We start from the raw sequence: 17,288 nt of genomic DNA, 5'->3' as shown, positions 1-17,288 counted from the left end.
TTGGTAGGGACCTGTCCACCTAGGTTCAGACCATTTCCTTTTAAATACCCTCAGCCATACACATTCACACACATTCATGCATTTCGGGAGCTTCTCATGCGGATCTGTCAAGTGAGAAAAATTGATGGTTAGTTCTTGGAGGCCTTTTGGGCCTTGGATCGTTGGGTCAGGTTCCAGTGGAGCTGTTGGAGCTGGAAAAGGTCTGTTAGTGTGAGCCTGGAATGGAGTCCAGCCTGTGGAGGAATTCAATGACATGCGGACATTCATTAGGGCTACTGGTAGGGCTTGTAGCCAATTCATCGAGGTGGAGGCCAAAGCCTTGGCCATCTTTTCCTTGATGTTTCTGTTCATTCTCTCAACCTTTCCCTGAGACTGTGGATGGTACACAGAACCAAAAGTGTGTTTCAGACCCAACATGTGTTCAACCTGTTGAAGATGTTTGTTTTTGAAATGAGTTCCATTATCAGATTGGATTTTCCTCGGAAACCCATGAGTTGGAATATAATGATTCACAAGATGTTTCACAACAGAAGCAGCTGTTTCTGCTCTGCAGGGATAAGCTTCTGGCCACCCTGAAAATGAGTCCACTATCACCAACAGATAGCGGTAACCTAACACCGACTTAATCATGTCAGTGAAATCCATTGAAATCACCTGACCAGGCGCTGTTACTTCCTGATCCTGCACCCCTGGAGGTGGTTTGGTCGTTGGCAGACAATTATGTTTGTTGCAAACGCTGCAGTCCTGCAGTTCACTTTTAACTATTGTTCTCATGAACGGATGTCACCAGTCACGGAGTCGTCTCAGTGTTTCATCTGTGCCTATGTGACATGGTCCTTGGGCTTCTTGAATTCATTCATTCATTCATTTTCCAACCCGCTTAATCCGCTAACGCAGGTCGCGGGGTAGCCAGTGCCTATCCCGGCAGTCTCAGGGCGTGAGGCGGGGGACACTCCGGGCACGACGCCAGTGTACCGCGGAGCCACATACAAACAAACAAACAAACAACCATTCACACACACACACACTCCTATGGTCAATTTGGGACCGGCCAATCAACCTGAAGCGCATGCTTTTGGAGGTGGGAGGAAGCCGGAGAACCCGGAGAAAACCCACGCAGACACGGGGAGAGCATGCGAACTCCGCACAGAGCAGGACTCGAACCTGGGTCCGCCGTGTTGTGAGGCAGCAGCGCTAACCACTGCGCCGCTTCTTGAATTAAAGTTTTCAATTGTTTTTGAGGCGGAAATGGCTTACCTTCTTTTCTCCAAATTCCTTCTTTATCTTTCTCACCCCCTTTGGACCTCTACACACTTTTTCCCTCTGGGCTTGCTTGCACCTGCCACTCTCGGATTACATCATTTGTTATTTTATTATTAGATTCTGCTTCACTCACCAAAAGTTGAAGTGCTGGCCGATATCCTGCCACCTTTTTAGCTGCTGCATCTGCAGCATCATTTCCTTGTGCCACAAAATCCTTTTTCTTTGAATGTCCTTGACATTTGATTACTGCTACTTCTCGTGGTAGTATTAGCATTTCCTGGAGATACATTACGTCATCCAGGTGCTTGATTGGACTACCAGAAGCTGTCTGGAAGTCATTTCTTTGCCATTCTATTAGAGCAGTATGTGCAACAAGATGAGAATAAGCTGAATCAGTGAAGATGTTTACAGTTCATCCAGCAGCATACTTTAACGCTTCTGCTACTGCAACTATTTCAGCTCTCTGTGCTGACTGTGGTCCATCAAGTCTTTCTTGTTTGAATTCTGTGAAATTGTCATCTTGGTATTGGACAACAGCATAGCCTGATTGCAGGCTGTCAATACCTTTGAAACAACATCCGTCTGTGAACAGTACAAGTCAGGGTCTGTCAGTGGTTGCTCATACAAGTCTTCTCTTGGTTTTCTGTCTTTCTGAATTCTTTCTGTGCAGTAATGTGGTTCTCCTTCAATCAGTCCTTCTGCCATGTTGATTCCACTGTGGACAAAGACGATGTGTGGTTGAGTGAGGGCTGCTTCAGTTTTCCTTTGTCGTCCCCCTGTCATGAAGAGTTGACTTGTGATGTACTGAATGGTGTCATGTCCAGTCCTGATTGTCAATGGATGATGTAGCACCGTATGTGCAGTTTTCTGAACTATTCTAGCGAGGGCTGATGCGAAAGACGAACATGGAATTTGACGTTTTTCATAGTTGTCCAATGGAGTTGAAACATACATGCAAACATTCCGTTCTCCACTATCCCCCTTCTGAAAAAGCACAGCAGAAATGCTGGATGCTTTTTCAGCAACATCCAGAAAGAACATCCGATCATATCTGGGGATAGCGAGTGAGGCTGCAGACGAAAGGCAGCATTTGAGGTGTGAGAAGGCTGCCTCAGCAGCAGGGGTCCAGTCCAACGTGGCAGTAAGGTTTCGCATGCCAACAAGGTTGACCATAGCACGAAGAGGTTGTGTGCAGTCAGAGAAATCAGGAATGTGATGACGAGAGTAATTGCAAAGACCAAGGAATGCCAGGATCTGCTTGACATTGAGTGGTTTGGGAGAGTGCAGAATGTCTTCTTTGTGAGAAGGCCAGAGACCCGTTCCCAGCCGGGAAACACAACGGCCTAAGAAAGAAACTTGAGTCCTGGCTATTTGAAGTTAAGCCTTAGAAACTTTCAGCCCAACCTCATGCAGCCGCAGGAGGAGGGAATGTGTGGCAGTCAGACAGGCTTGTTCCAAGGGAGCAGCCAGAAGGAGGTCATCAACATATTGAACCAAAAGAACACCAGGTGGAAGGGACAATGGACGAAGGAGGTCTCTCAAATAGGCATTGAAAAGTCCAGGTGACAAGACCAAGCTTTGAGGCAATCGATCATAAGAGTATCTCTTGTTGTTCCAGGTGAAGGCAAAACAAGGTCTCATTGACGGATGGAGAGGAATGCTGAAGAAAGCATTTGCAAGATCAATTACCGTGAAATAAGTATGAGTAGGAGACAATTGAGACAGTGCAGCATGTGGATTCGGAACTGGAAGAGTGGGAGTGGTGACAGCAGCATTAATAGCTCTCAAATCATGAACCATCCTAAATTTTCCTGTGTCCTTTTTCTCAGCAGGCAGGATGGGAGTGTTAAAAGAAGAATGTGGTATTTCGACAATGACACCAGCTTTTATCAGCCCGTCAAGGGTGTCTGTGATTCCCAATCGACCTTTTTCCTTTGTGGGATACTGTGGTATCCAAATAGGACCTGGGGTCATGTCAAACGTTACAGGGGCAACATTACAAAGGCCCACATCTGTAGGACCTTGGGTCCAAAGTGCTGGAGGAAGTGATGCCAAAAGATCAATAGCAGCATCACTATCGGTGGTTTTTCTGCCGTGGTGTCTTTCCCAAAGTCAGTGCTCAAGAATAGAGGGAATCAAAAATTCCGGAGAGCTGATGCGATATGCATCAAGCGATGGTGAAAACCACAAATCAGAATGAAGAGTCGACATCCAATCAGAGGCCTCCACGCAGGCTTTGACGAAAGGGCCCAAGTCTTTCTGTGTATGTTTGGGAGAGACAGCCAAAGAGATATGGGGAACACAAGGAGGCATGGATGGATCAGCAGGATCTGCCATCCGATACCAATCCAGCTGTTCCGGCGTCAAAGAGACGGACCAGGCAACACCCTGGCCTCCGACAAAAAGATCATGAACCTTTAGTTCCCAAAGAGAGCCATCCACCTCTCGGAAAGCTTCCTGGAATACAGAGTCATCATGTCTGTCATAGTACAAGGTGCAATGCAACGAGTCAGACCCAGCAAGTTAGCTGGACAAGAAGGAGCCAAAATAAATGAATGTGAAAGTCTTTGGTTGTTAACATCAACAACCATTGACAAAGTCATATGCAGGGAAATTTCTTCACCCTTGAACCCAACAAGTGGTATCACGTTATCAGTGACATAGACGCCAGGAGGAAGCTGGTGGAGAGTTGAAAAACGAGCTCCGGTATCAACCATAAAGGGAATGGACACTCCTCCTACCGTCATGGTGATCATAGGCTCCTGCATGCCTATGTCTGTGGGTTCAGGGCATCTTCATTGCGGATACTGTCCACCAGGGGGCAGGTACTGTTGGTTGTGCACCTGCTGTCCACGAGGTGGCGGCAGAGAACGTCGAGGGTGGGGACCTCTTGGTTGCTATCTTGATTGTTGCTAGTTGGCAGGTCCGGCACGAGGGGGCATGCGTCGTCCACGACCACGCCCTTGGTTGAAAAATCCGCCTTTGTGAGGGCAGTCACGTGCCCAGTGACCTGAATTGCCACAGAAAAAACAGACTCCATATTGGTCGATCACCCCACCCCAAGACTGGCCCCCAGACTGGTACATCACCATGTCCGGATTGGCAGACAGAGGACTGGCTGCAGGGATGGAGGAACGCTCCTCTTGTGCTTTGATACCCTGCAATTGCATGTTAGTCAATTGTGAGACTGCGGTTTTTTGTTTTTCTACCTTTGACTCTTTGTCTTTAGCATGTCTCCTCAGGTGATGTTTGAGGTGAGCAAGCCACCTGTCAATGTCGGCCTCGCCCATGTCAGGATTTGCTTCCATGGCAGACACGACTGTTTTGGGAACACCCTTCAGAATGGCTGAGCGGAAGACCTGTGAGTGGAATGGACTCGCATGTGAGGGAAAACCTGTTTTGAGGTTATATTCAGTTTTGGCCCGATTAACAAAATCAGCTGCTTCCTCCTCAGCTTTTGGAATGAACACCAAGTCAAAGACAATGCACACTGGCAGAGGAAAATGTATGGTCAAACCTCTCTCTCATGAGGCCGAAGTCTGCTCCCTCTAGAGGATGCTCTTTCGGAAGGTCATTCAATCCGGTGTCCCGCAATACTTGAGCTAACATAGCCTGTGGACAAGTTTTAGTCAAAATTATCTGCATGTCACCACTGCACAAATCATGACCAATCGCATCACGCTGCACTGCTGCAAGCCAGTTCTGTCCTCCAGCGGAAATTGCCAGAAGACCTGAAATGAGAACATTAAGATCTCCTGGAGGGAAAGGTCTATAGACTTGAGCGGAGCGACCCAAAACGGGGTCAATTTTCTGGACCAACGTAGCCTGGACGTTGGTTTGAGAACGGGTGGTTGGTCTAGCCATCACCGGTGCAGGAGGTGAAGCTGGGGCTGGTTCTGTAGAGCAAGAGGGTAGAGCATTCAGGGCAAGCGTACTCACTTGGAGTAGGAGTTCGGCCAGTTCCTGTCTCATTTGTTCTGATTGTAATTGCTGAGCTTGTTCGCGACGTCTGCAGGACTCGTCGAGTTGATATTGGAAGTGACGTTTGGCTTTACGCTACACTTCTTCAACTTTCTGTCTCAGCTCCTCTCTGAGCTTCAGGGAGGCGTCTGAGTTCCAGCTTGAACTCGTCCAATTTCATGATGAATTCATCAAAAGAACCAAGGGAGGTAGCCGAGGCCAGGATCTCCTCAAATTCATCTCTCAGTGCTTTGTTTGCCCGTTCTGTTCCTGCAGCAAGAAGTCTGACAGTTTCTGAATATTCTGGTTTACCTGCAGGTGGTGCTGTCGGCAGTGAGTTAGGGTTCGTCTGATTCATGTGGAGGTGTCCTCCACAGACGGTCCACACTGGAGCCTGAAGCGTCTGGTGTATGTATGTCTGATGAAACTGAGGCGTCTGTGTGTCTAAGAGAGCTTGATGGAGTTCTGCATAAGGACTCGGCACAGAAGGATTAGTTTTAGAAAACAGAGAAGTTGGTTTTTCCTCCGGGTACGGAGGCAGGTCAGGACGTTCGGCTACAGCACACTGTTCTGATTCCTTTTTTCGACCGCCTTTCACCGCTCTTCCATAGCCAGTAATCTGGCATGTGATTTAACAGTTTCAACCTTCTCGTGCAAGTCTCTAGCTTTCCTGCCTGGAATGCTAAATTTGTAGGTTGTTGAAGTTTTTGTTGCCAGCTCCGCCAGTTTCTTAATACATGATTTTTCAGTCTGTTTCATAAGAAAGACGAGTGATTTTTTCGAAGTGCAGGGAGGAAACCATCCTTTTCGGCAGCATTCATTCACCCATTCATTCACATCAGTCTCCGTCTTACTGCGGACTTTTGTGTACAGTCCTTCGGATGCCCCTATGAGTGTCACTTTAACTTGGTCTTCTAGAGGTATACCATTTGGATCATCTGGAATATCATTCCAATTAAACCATTCATTCTCTCGGTCGAATTCACCTTCCATTGTGAACTTCTAAGGCCTTTTATTAAATTTGAATTCTCACAAAGAGGTTTGGAATTTAGCGTCAGAGTACGCCCACTCCTGGTATTTGTGTTCAATAGTTTTAAATAGAGAAAATTATGTCATTGGATAGCACGCCCACTCCCGGTATTCACTATCACAGCGCGCAGGTTAGCCTTTACCGCTTAACCTCTCAGTCACTTCCGTAATGGAAGAATTTTTACGACGTTTTGCCAATAGACGGCTTTAACACTGGGATCTATGTGTCAATAGACCAGTGCAACCCGCACCGACTCTTAGAGTGACCGTTAATTTAAAACAGTGGGTGTAAACGTCACAACCCCACTGAGTACCACTACCTGCCAGAAAAAATGTACTTGTAGTAGCCAGCACGGACGCCGCCGTGATGTAAAAGATTACTGTCCGAAAACACTGTCACTGCGTATAATCTTTTAACATGACACAATTCAACAGATCTGTTTAAAGAGTTTAAGAACTTCACTTGTTGTCCGAATGTAAAATGATTTAAACGGGACCAAATTGAAGTTGGTGGATCTTAACAGCACTTCAACAGACAGAGACAAACCCATGTGAGGATAAAATTCCTCTTACCTTATTTGGGTACCCTTGGATATTGTCTCTGTCGCTCAAAAGTCCAGTCAAGATCACGTCAGGGTCACCAACTGAAGGAAAGGCCGGAAAACCTGGTCCTGGAGGACGGCTGACCTCGTGGCCTTTCAGCGTATTCGTTGATCTTGAACTGGGACAATTTCTTTTCGAAGTTAAATAAACAGGACAAAAACCAGGTTAAGTTGCAAAAACACAAAGTACTTTATTTACAGAAATTTCTGGGCACAGAGACTTACAGGAAAGAAACTCCAAGCTGTGTGCAAAGAGCCATAATTTACATACAATATTTATACCCTTTCTAGTAGGTGTTCACATGGGATGATCTAACTCTCATCCTATCAGAAGATGCCACCACAAGATGTTCTCCATTTTCCCACATTGTGGCAAAATATTTCATGGTTTGGGGAGGCTCACTCTACTATCTCGCAGCTGCAGGATCCACTCAAGGACATGCTGGCAGAATCACATTATTCTTCAGTCAGAGGTCACATTTAGGATGTTGTGAGTTATTGTGTTATCTGCAAGGCAAAGATGGTTTAACAGGCACACTAATTAAAAAGTGGTGATTTACAATAGTGAATTATAAGATGTGATTCAAAGTGTTAAAAATGGTGCAGTTGTAATGCAAAGTGTCAAAAATGGTGCGTTAACATATATGTACAGCATCAAATTCCATCCTTGGCAAAGATCAGATGAGGACATTAAAGTTACAGCTATAGTGAGACAATTGTCATTAAAGGTCTTGTATGTTACTTATAGGCCAAATGATTCTTTGATATTTACTTGGCATCTATGTAACTATAACAATTTGTTTTGCATAAACAATCATTTTATACTTTATACTTATTTTATACTGACTCAAACTCACAAATCAGTCTGGCTATTTTCACAATGCATAAACTTGTGTCTAAACTTAACTGTCAACTGTCATAGCCTGTTAACATTGTCACTATGAGCCTTTGATACCTGACATGGGTCAAAAATGACGACAGTAAGATTTTACATTGTATTTATTATTATTTTGTAATAAATCAGAGGGACAACACATGTTAGAGGTTTTGGAGATAAATTAAGAGAGGCCAGACTGAGATGGTTTGGACATGTCCAGAGGAGAGATAGTGAATATATTGGTAGAAGGATGCTGAGTTTTGAACTGCCAGGCAGGAGGCCTAGAGGAAGACCACAGAGGAGGTTTATGGATGTAGTGAAAGAGGACATGAAGGTAGTTGGTGTGAGAGAAGAGGATGCAGAAGACAGGGTTAGATGGAGGCAATTGATTTGCTGAAGGGAAAAGTCAAAAGGAAAAGAACAAGAAGAATAAATCTTTGTCATCATCCAGTATTCCAGGTTTGCCTCAATTAACTTGTTTTGATCACCATACATCCTTATTTTATGTTGTTCTTTCTTACTATATAAATAATGCAAACAACTAAAACTAAAAACCAGGTTAAAAAACCCTGACTCAGACCCTGGGCAAGTTTGAGTCAGATGCCTTACCCTTAAACTGCACACTGTCTAGTGAGTCTAGTAATGAAACAAGTCTGCTCACTGTCTATCACTAGACAATGAGCAGACTTGTTTCATTCTCATCACTTGGCAATAAAGTCAGAGCTGAAACCAAAACATTGTAAGGTGTGCCACAAATACGAATGTTTTGTGGCACAATGTTCATCAAAAGCCTTTTCTTGATCTATGGAAATAAGACCAACTTCTGTGCCCAAAGAACTTGAGAGTTCCAAAACATTCCAAATAAAATGTACATTATCTGTGATTAGCCTGCCAGGAACACAGGTAAGTCTGGTCCACATGAACAACCTGCTCCATCACTTTTCTTAGCCTGTCACCATGAGACACAAAGTCAATCATTGCATTCTGCCCTCATAAATAACTTAATCTGGGACAGCTCTGATCTTCTCTATGACAGAATTTCAGAGGTTTCTGTTCTACCTTCTCATTTGCACACTTGGATGAATGTCACTTGATGTGGATTTTTGGAACCAAGTCTAGAATCAGGTCACACACACCACAAATTTGTTAGTGAATTTTCCGTTCTTCAGATAGCCAGACAAAAAAATCATTTATTCCAGAAATGACACAAGACGAAGATGTCAGATTTCAGCAAATCAGGAGGTTTATTGGACAGAGAATGAAATGAAGCAATAATTGTGCAGAGGATTCCTTCAATTGCGTTTTATCAAGACGAAGTCCAATCATCAAAGAACTTTATAGTCTACTTTCTGGGAGGCTACTTTCACCTAACTCTTTCCTCCTCCTTCAGACAATACAGAATGACCCGGGCATGTTTTGACTATGTATTGGATAATTTCTGCTATTTGGTCTTCATATCCTGACAATCAAGACTTACATTTTATCATCCACACCTTAAATTCATGAGGAATCAGACATTCAGTTATGACAATATGCAAACATATGACCTGAATTATATGCAACTACATGATCTGACTCCAATGTACTATTTTAACAGTGAATGAACCATAGTTAAAATGTATATAAATGTATTACATGATTGAACAAGCACATATCTGCGTTATCACCACAATTACTCGATTGGGTTGATTAGATTACTGATTGACATTGTCTTAACAATGTATACGGGTTAATTATAGCTGAGCAAATATCTTAACAATTTCACCTTTTCACATCATTTATGATGTGAACAAACTAAGCCTAAAAAGTTTACGGTAATCTGAGAGAGCAAAGCATAAATATGATCAGATATATGTATTACTTCTATAATTTAACCTTAGCTGGATTAAAGGGTGAGAAAAAAAACACAGAAAAAATCTGTTGATATATTCTACAACTTCAAATATTATGGTACAGGTTTATATTTTTTTCAGTCAGGAAAAGTCTCTCTGATCAAGCTGCCCTTTGGCCATCTATACGCACCTAATCCAATAAATAAAACTAAAACAATGATTGGATGCATATTCAATGTAAAATGAATTAATAGTTGTCTAAATCAATAAATAGGTGTTGCAGACAAAGACAGTGGAACCTGGTGGAGACCATTAGGCATGTATTTTGGTCAGACAAGAAAGATTTCTTCTTCAGATGCCACTACAGCACCATGCATGAAAACAAACATGACAAATACACTGGAGCCACTGGAGCTGTCATTATCGCTGACTTCAAATAATAATACACTGACGTTACACCCTGTTCACCAAAACCAAAACTGCCTTATGCAGTCCCCCTTTGGGGGGCGTAGTGAGAGATGAGTCTATCAGCTTCTCTCCATCCAGTGAGAAGAGCTCCATGGACGGTGGAGTAGTAGTGGGGATGAGTAGCCTCTCCGGCAAACAACACCTGTAGAGGCTGCAACACACAGTAGCAGTTAAAGCTGAGAGCTTGAAGGTGTTGGTTTGAGTTGTATTTGTGAGGCTGTTCATATCTACATGCGTGGTTGTGTTTGAAGGAGGTGTGTCCGTGTGTACACCTGTGACTGTGATCCCTCCATTGGCAGGGGGGCCATCATGTTCTCCATGTCCTTTTTTGAAAAACCTATTGTTGTATGGTAGTAGGATCCATATGTCCATGGATCATGGAACCACTGGGTGCGCAGGATTCTCCTCACTACGATCCTTGGGTTTCCTAAACACATACAGGTTATATAACAGAAACCATCCTCAGAAGAATCTTAAAAAATTTCATAAACTAAATTTTTAGAAAATAAAAAATTAAGTGCTCACTCTGAGTTGTTGATTTATCCCAAAATACGTAACAAGTCATATAGTACTGAGTAATACAACAGCAAGAGAAATATTATTTTAGTGTTAGTTCTTTATCAGTGGAACAACAGAGCAGTGACCCCTAAATCCAATACAAGACGGAAAATTACTTTAATTTTTTAAAAATAATTGCTGTCATATGATGACTTTTACAGTTGAGTGTTGTTTTTTCTGTTATATTTCATGAATTTTTGAAGGTTATCAAGCTGATAATGTTGTTTTTTTGTGTTTTGGAAATTTTTTTAGGAATTGTGTTGCCCTCTGCTGCTTCCTGTCTGTCTTGAGTTTTGTTTTCAAGTAGAATCCTGAATAAATTGACAGGTAATCGTTGTTGCAGTTGCCCCTTTCAGAATTACCTATTTATCTGAGTTCCTCTACTCGATTAAATAAAATAACATCATGCATAAGGAATTGTTTTTCTATTGGTTCTTGACTATCTATTTCAGGAAAAAAAAACATAGCATCAACAAGTGTTTTTATTCATACTCGTGATTTGAAGGCAGTTAAGATCACAGATTTGTAATTCACCTGTGAATCTGTGGATCAACTGTGTGATGGAAGATCTAAGTTCTTCTTCAGGAACTGACTCCATATACTCTGACTCGAGCCCGGCGATCCAGCCACAGAGGACATGGCTGTGTGGATTCAGGGTTAGGGTGATGGTTAGTGCAAGCTGTCACATTTCAAGTTTCTTATATCTTAATTTGTTGCTAACCTGTCAGAGGATTCAACCACAGTAAAAAATGACATCTTCCTTATCCAGAATTTGCTTATATCTGACACCTGGTCCACAATGTCCTCCTGAGAAACAAAAAATGTAAAACAGACAACTTGTACGATTGGTTTTCACACAATTCTTTAAACAGGTTAAAGATGCACTGCAAGCTGCATGTTATGTTCCATTATAACATTTAGAGCATGCTGAGTGCACTCATATTTATTCTGTCATTTAGAGTTACGTTACAGGCCTACTCTTTAACATCACATAGATTAGTGCAATATTTTACAACATAATATACTTTTTCAAATTCATTGAGAACTCGTCTCACCTCATCTTCCCACACAAAATAAATAACCTCAGTGTCAGTATCCCACCATGGTGAGTCAAACTCAATGAAGATTTTGTTGCATGTTCCAAATGCTTGGCTCTGGATGGAGAGCAACTTCTCTGCTGGGAGAGGAGGACTGAAAAGGGTTGAGTGGTTCTTCTTGAGGTATCCTGATGAAAAACACAGTGTTTATCTGCATACTGTATTTTAGAAGCCCCTGACATAAATGACAATGTACAGCGAGGATAATGTTATAACATATACAGGAGTAACTAGAGGCTACTAAAGGGAGTGTTGCACATCAGCAAACACAACTATGTTATAGCAGTATATTAGATTTTCATTTTTTCTTTTTGGATTCATCCCGTATTTAGATTTTTCAGATATTAGAGATTGTTTTTACACAGCTGACACCTGTCTCTAATTAATATCTCAGTCACTTGATTTCATTAATTTCAAATTAATTCGCTGTTTTTTATTTATTAATGTGGAGCTTTTATATTATAATTAAAGCTCCACATATGGCAACATCAATTCATTTCAATCACCCCTACTGTATTACAAATAATGTTGCTGAAATAGAACGGAGCCCCAAATAATAAACTCAGCTTTGACATAAGTCAAAACGTCTTATCGAAAATAACTTTATTTCAGGTTTACCTAAAGGCACTGTGAGAATAACATGATCAGCAGCAATCCCCTCCCCATCATGACACTCGACCGTCACAGCTGTCTCTCTTTTGTCTGTGTTATTCCAGTGGACACAGCGCACAGGTCGATTAAAGCTCACTAAATCAGTGGGGAGCTCCGACATCAGGCTATCGATTAGGCCTTCATAACCACTGGAAGAAAAAGACAATACCAAACATTATGGGGTATTAGATAAGTTAAATAACTTTATCTCAGTTGAGATGTAAAAGTTAGTTGGAGGACACCTCATACTTTGTCTGCTGTCAACAAAGACATCAGGAAAGTTATTAACTTAATAAGGAAAAAACAAAACTTTTGACATTTTTATAGTACTTCTGCCTTATTGTGTGTTTAATTGAATTAACATTTATCTGCTGAATATTTTCTTGATGATTAGCTGCTTTTCTCTGTAGTACAGATAATTATTCAAAAATAATGTATAGAGCCAAGGTTTATATCTTCAAAAGATGTATCTATTGCAAAGCTAAAAACAAACTGAAATTCACATTTCTTTGAGGAGCACAGCCTAAAATCTTTAGAGAGAATTTAGACCTGCTCTTAAAACATCTCTGAGACTGGTAACGTGTCGTCTTAATGACTGCAAATCAACTTTCTGCTAACTGGCTGACTAATTATTTAAATCTGTTTATTTATTGGGCGGCACGGTGGCACAGTGTTTAGCACTGCCGCCTCACAACACGGCGGACCCGGGTTCGAGTCCCGCCCTGTGCAGAGCTCGCATGCTCTCCCCGTGTCTGCGGGGGCTCTCCCCGGGTTCTCTGGCTTCCTCCAAAAGCATGCGCTTCAGGTTGATTGGCCGGTCCCAAATTGACCGTAGGAGTGAGTGAGTGCGTGTGTGAATGATTGTTTGTTTCTATGTGGCTCCGCGGTGCACTGGCGTCATGCCCGGAGTGTCCCCCGCCTCACACCCTGAGGCTGCCGGGATAGGCAGTCTGCGCAACCTGCGTTTGCGGATTAAGCGGGTTAGAAGATGAATGAATGAATGAATGTTTATTTATGGGGTATGCCGACACCTGTTTGGGTGAGGAATGTATTGTGCTATGGAGGACAGTCATCAGTCTGAATCAGGCTCATGTGAATCAACTTATGTAAGTTGCAGTCATTCAGTCTGTTTAAGTGTTGATGATTCATTCTGTAAACATTATTATTATTAATGAGGTTATTATACAAACCCAGGAATCATGCAATCCAGTCCACAAAGATCTTTGTACATTTCAAACCCCGACAGGTCTATCTCATCCATGGTGTGAGCTGCATTGGTGCAGCACTCCTCCTTCAGTCTGGCACTAATGGCACATCGAAGCAGTGCCCTAGTGGTTGCATCCTTATCTTTCCACCTCTCTGCTGTTCGCTGTTGAATCTGTACACATTGTCCAATACCCATGATGAGGGTTTTATTTCGTTTTCAAAAGTCAAAAAATTCTTATTAAGTACTTTTCAAATATTGACACTATAAAAACAATTTTGGTAGTTGGGGGATGACGTACCTCGGATCGCATGAAATGTCCTACGCTGGCCCAGCGAGTGTTTTCTTTATTGACATTTTGTGAAGTTTCATCCAAAAGTTCAATAAAGATCTCCAGTGCAGGTTTCATGTGTTCACTACTCAGCCTCTGGCCTGTGCGTCACCCACAGATTAAGAAATATTTATATTTTTGCACTTCTGAGAAATAAACAATAACCAATAGCTAGACTACTGGGCATGTACGATGTTATCATTACATAGGACAAATAAAATGCACTTAACATTGTTTAAAAAATGTGATCAAACTGGCTGTTGATATGTTGAATTTCAATATTTGTTGACCTGAGCTGCTGAACCAGTTGGGAACCCCTGGAAAACATTCAGCAATGTCCATGGCTTGATTCTCTGCAGTGAGAGCCTCTGGATGCAGAAGCCCATAGTCACGAGCCAGACAAAATATTGGGTTCTCCTCAGATGGACCATGGATGTAACTTGCACCTATCTCCACAATGGTATTACCTGCACATGAAACATAAGGATAAGTGTGATAATTTATCAAATGAAATTATGTAAAAGAGGAAAAGTCCATCAGATCTGGAGCAAAATCGTAAAGGATCTATGTCAATTTTACAGATTCTGTAATGAGAAGGAGAAATTCCTCCTGTAGGATACCACAGTGGAAACAAGTTCTTCACTGATGAACAAGGAACGCAACTGGCAGAAAATTTGATATATAGCAGTAAATGATGCAGATTACACCCTGTCTCCATGTGAGGTTACCAGTGGTTCAGCACAGATCAGGTGAAAGCTGTAAATGTATGTAGCTGGCAAAGTAAAACAAAAAGGAATAGCAGATGTATCAAGACATATTACAACTTTAAAAAAAAAAAAAAGCCGACTGATTTAATATAATTTGTTAATTTAATACACTGTTATAATCCCCGAAGGGAAATTAAGAATGTTTGGAATCGTTTGCTGAAAATTCCATCTCCTCTAGAGAAAATCCGAACGAAGGAGGAACTGTTACTTTAGTACAATTCTCACCCAGTCTGCCGCTTTTTATTCTTCCTCCACTCCTTGCAGTCGCTTCAAGTATCCGGACATTCCGAAATCCAGCTTTAACGAGCCTACCTGCCGCTGCAATCCCTGCTACCCCGCAACCTATCACAACTATATTTGGATCCACGTTCACAGCCATGGTTGCCGGTGCGCCTGACGTGACCGGAGGCCAGGCTTCCACTGACTTCCAACAGTGGCTTTACTGCAACTCCGAGAGAAGCAAATCCACTTGCAGTTGCTTATACATAGGTGTTTATGTATGAAAAACATAGATAAGCAAAAGGCCATCCCATAATTCTCTCCAAACGCTGCTAGTGTTTGACACGGACAAACCACAGGCAGGCGGACGCACGAGTGACGCGCAACAGAGTGCGTGTCTAGTTTCCAACACGTACTCGGTTACAAGCGAGTCGTTGACACGCAGAAAGGTTCTTATCCTGATGTCTCTATCAATTAGAGCATCAAAGTCACAATAAGACTAAACACATATTAGGGTTTCGTATTATTACGGGTGCTCTGGTGTTTAGAGAACAAAAGCGGCTGATCACAGCGAGAAGAAAAGCGCAGCAGAGAGAGAACTGCAGTATCTAAAGAATATGCAATTTCCTCCGGGATTAATAAAGTATCTATCTCTCTAATCGATTTCCATGTTTCTATAGGACTTCTGACCTCTATGTCCCCATTGTCTAGGTAGTGAGTAGTGGAGACATTCACATATGGGCATTGGCCAACGGCAGTCACGAAGAGCGCAACACGTTCCACCCAAGAGGCCACAGGTACCCATTAACTTCAATTTTTCCAAATGACTGACTAGTCTTTCTTTTTACCTTCTGTTTCCATTAAGCAGACTCATTATCAACGAAGATCAACCGGCCCTACGGGCTGAGCGTGACGCACGGAGCAGCGCTGTCGCCTCACAGCAGCGAGGTTCCGGGTTCTGCGCGGAGTTTTTGTTCCTCCTGTGTGTGTCTGCTTGGGCGTCCTCTCACCTCCAGTATCACCGTCCGTAGGTGTGAGTGTGTGCATGAATGGATGTCTGGTTTTCAAGTGGCCCCGCGACGCGAGTCCGTGTGGTAAAGCGCCCTCCCGGCTGTAGTCAGCTGTGATAGGCTCCAGTAACACCGTGACCCGCAAGGCTGGAAAAGCAGCTGAAGACGAGAAAGGTGGATGGATGGATAGATGGATGGATAGATGGATGGATAGATGGATGGATGGATGAATTTAAGAAGAGAAACTCAGAGTCAGGCTGATTGTCAGACTAAGCCCTTATTTCACACGTATCAAACTTAGGGCCTGGGGGCCAAATGTGGCCCGCCACATCATTTTATGTGGCCACAAGAGCATAAAAGGTCAGTGTCTACAAATAAAAAGGTCTCGCCTGCTTTGATCAAAAACTACATTTCCCACAATGCAGTAATTAAACCATTCTAACTTTGACAAAGTTAACGTCCTAATTTGTTCATTCATTTATCGTCTACAGCTTCATGCGCTGTGGCGGGTCTTGGGAAGCTGGAGCCTATCCCAGTTGACTGAGGGCGTGAGGCGGGGGAAAGTCCAGGTGCAACGCCAGTGCACCGTGGAGCCACACAGAGACACAGACAAGCACGCAAGCACACACTCATACTTACGGCCAATTAACCTGAAATGCATGTTTTTGGAGGTGGGAGGAAGCCGGAGAACCCGGAGAGAACCCACGCAGACACTGGGAGAACTTGATAATTCCGCACAGAGTGGGACTCAAACCCGGAGCTGCCTTGCTGTGCGGCGATAGCGCTACCCACTGCCCCACTGTCCTAACTTGTGTTTGACGTTATTTTTCTTTTTTCAGTTGAATAGTTTGATCCTTGATTGATGGAGTTTTGTCGGTTTCTTAACCTGACAAATTAAAAGGTTTTATGTTATAACAGAGACAAAAACACATCCTTTTTTCTGTGCAGCTGTTATGGTTGGGAACTTGAATAAGTAATAAATTTAGTTACTTAACATTAAGTACATGCAAACCTCAGTTTCCGACCACAATTCGTTCTGGAAGGCTGTTTGAATACCGATTTGTTTGAATTCCAATTATATTTTTCCCATTACAAATAATGTAAATGGTCTTAATCTGTTCCAAGAAGCTAGAAAACTACCTTTTTTCAACATAATATCCAACCATTTTCTGCCGCTGTATCCGCGTACTATATGTTATTTCATAATGTCATCTATATATCAAATTGTATAGTAATGAAACATAAAAGGGTCATAAAAGGGTTGTTCAAGTTCCTTAAAAAAAGATATGGCCTGTTTATATAAGATATAATTTTGGAACTTCACACATTGCCGTGGTGCACTGGTGTCGTGCCCGGAACTTCCCCCACCTCAAGCCCTATGCCAGCTGAGATAGGCTGCAGCTCCCCGTAACCCACTATG

General features: G+C 42.7%; 1 protein-coding gene across 2 annotated transcripts; it reads right to left on the bottom strand.

Moving 5' to 3' along the window:
* Positions 1–8,957: 8,957 nt before the first annotated feature.
* LOC137603405 (peroxisomal N(1)-acetyl-spermine/spermidine oxidase-like) lies at positions 8,958–15,978 on the bottom strand. 2 transcript variants are annotated; one of them, XM_068326842.1, is made up of 10 exons: positions 15,707–15,978; positions 14,163–14,339; positions 13,843–13,973; positions 13,528–13,715; positions 12,305–12,486; positions 11,645–11,814; positions 11,311–11,396; positions 11,124–11,230; positions 10,304–10,458; positions 8,958–10,182 (listed from the first exon to the last, which is right to left on the bottom strand). In XM_068326842.1, exons 1-10 carry the CDS (start codon positions 15,717–15,719, stop codon positions 10,048–10,050), a joined length of 1,344 nt encoding a protein of 447 aa, XP_068182943.1. In that variant the 5' UTR covers positions 15,720–15,978; the 3' UTR covers positions 8,958–10,047. The 2 variants fall into 2 exon arrangements, with proteins under 2 accessions (XP_068182943.1, XP_068182942.1); XM_068326841.1 differs by lacking the exon at positions 15,707–15,978 and adding an exon at positions 14,865–15,700.
* Between the last annotated feature and the right edge of the window lie 1,310 nt (positions 15,979–17,288).

This window comes from Antennarius striatus, chromosome 11 (assembly GCF_040054535.1).
Source record: "Antennarius striatus isolate MH-2024 chromosome 11, ASM4005453v1, whole genome shotgun sequence".
Taxonomy (NCBI): Eukaryota; Metazoa; Chordata; class Actinopteri; order Lophiiformes; family Antennariidae; genus Antennarius; species Antennarius striatus.
The sequence above is the reverse complement of the archived record's forward strand: the minus strand, read 5'-3'. Positions and strand labels throughout refer to the sequence as shown.

Excerpts from the sequence above, each read along its gene's own strand:
- LOC137603405 (XM_068326841.1), bottom strand. The coding sequence starts at position 15,018 with ATGGCTGTGAACGTGGATCCAAATATAGTTGTGATAGGTTGCGGGGTA. Across the intron at positions 13,974-14,162 it reads CAACTGGTTCAGCAGCTCAG|GCCAGAGGCTGAGTAGTGAA; the intron begins GTCAACAAATAT and ends GGTGACGCACAG. Across the intron at positions 11,815-12,304 it reads TATTCTCACAGTGCCTTTAG|GATACCTCAAGAAGAACCAC; the intron begins GTAAACCTGAAA and ends GTTTTTCATCAG.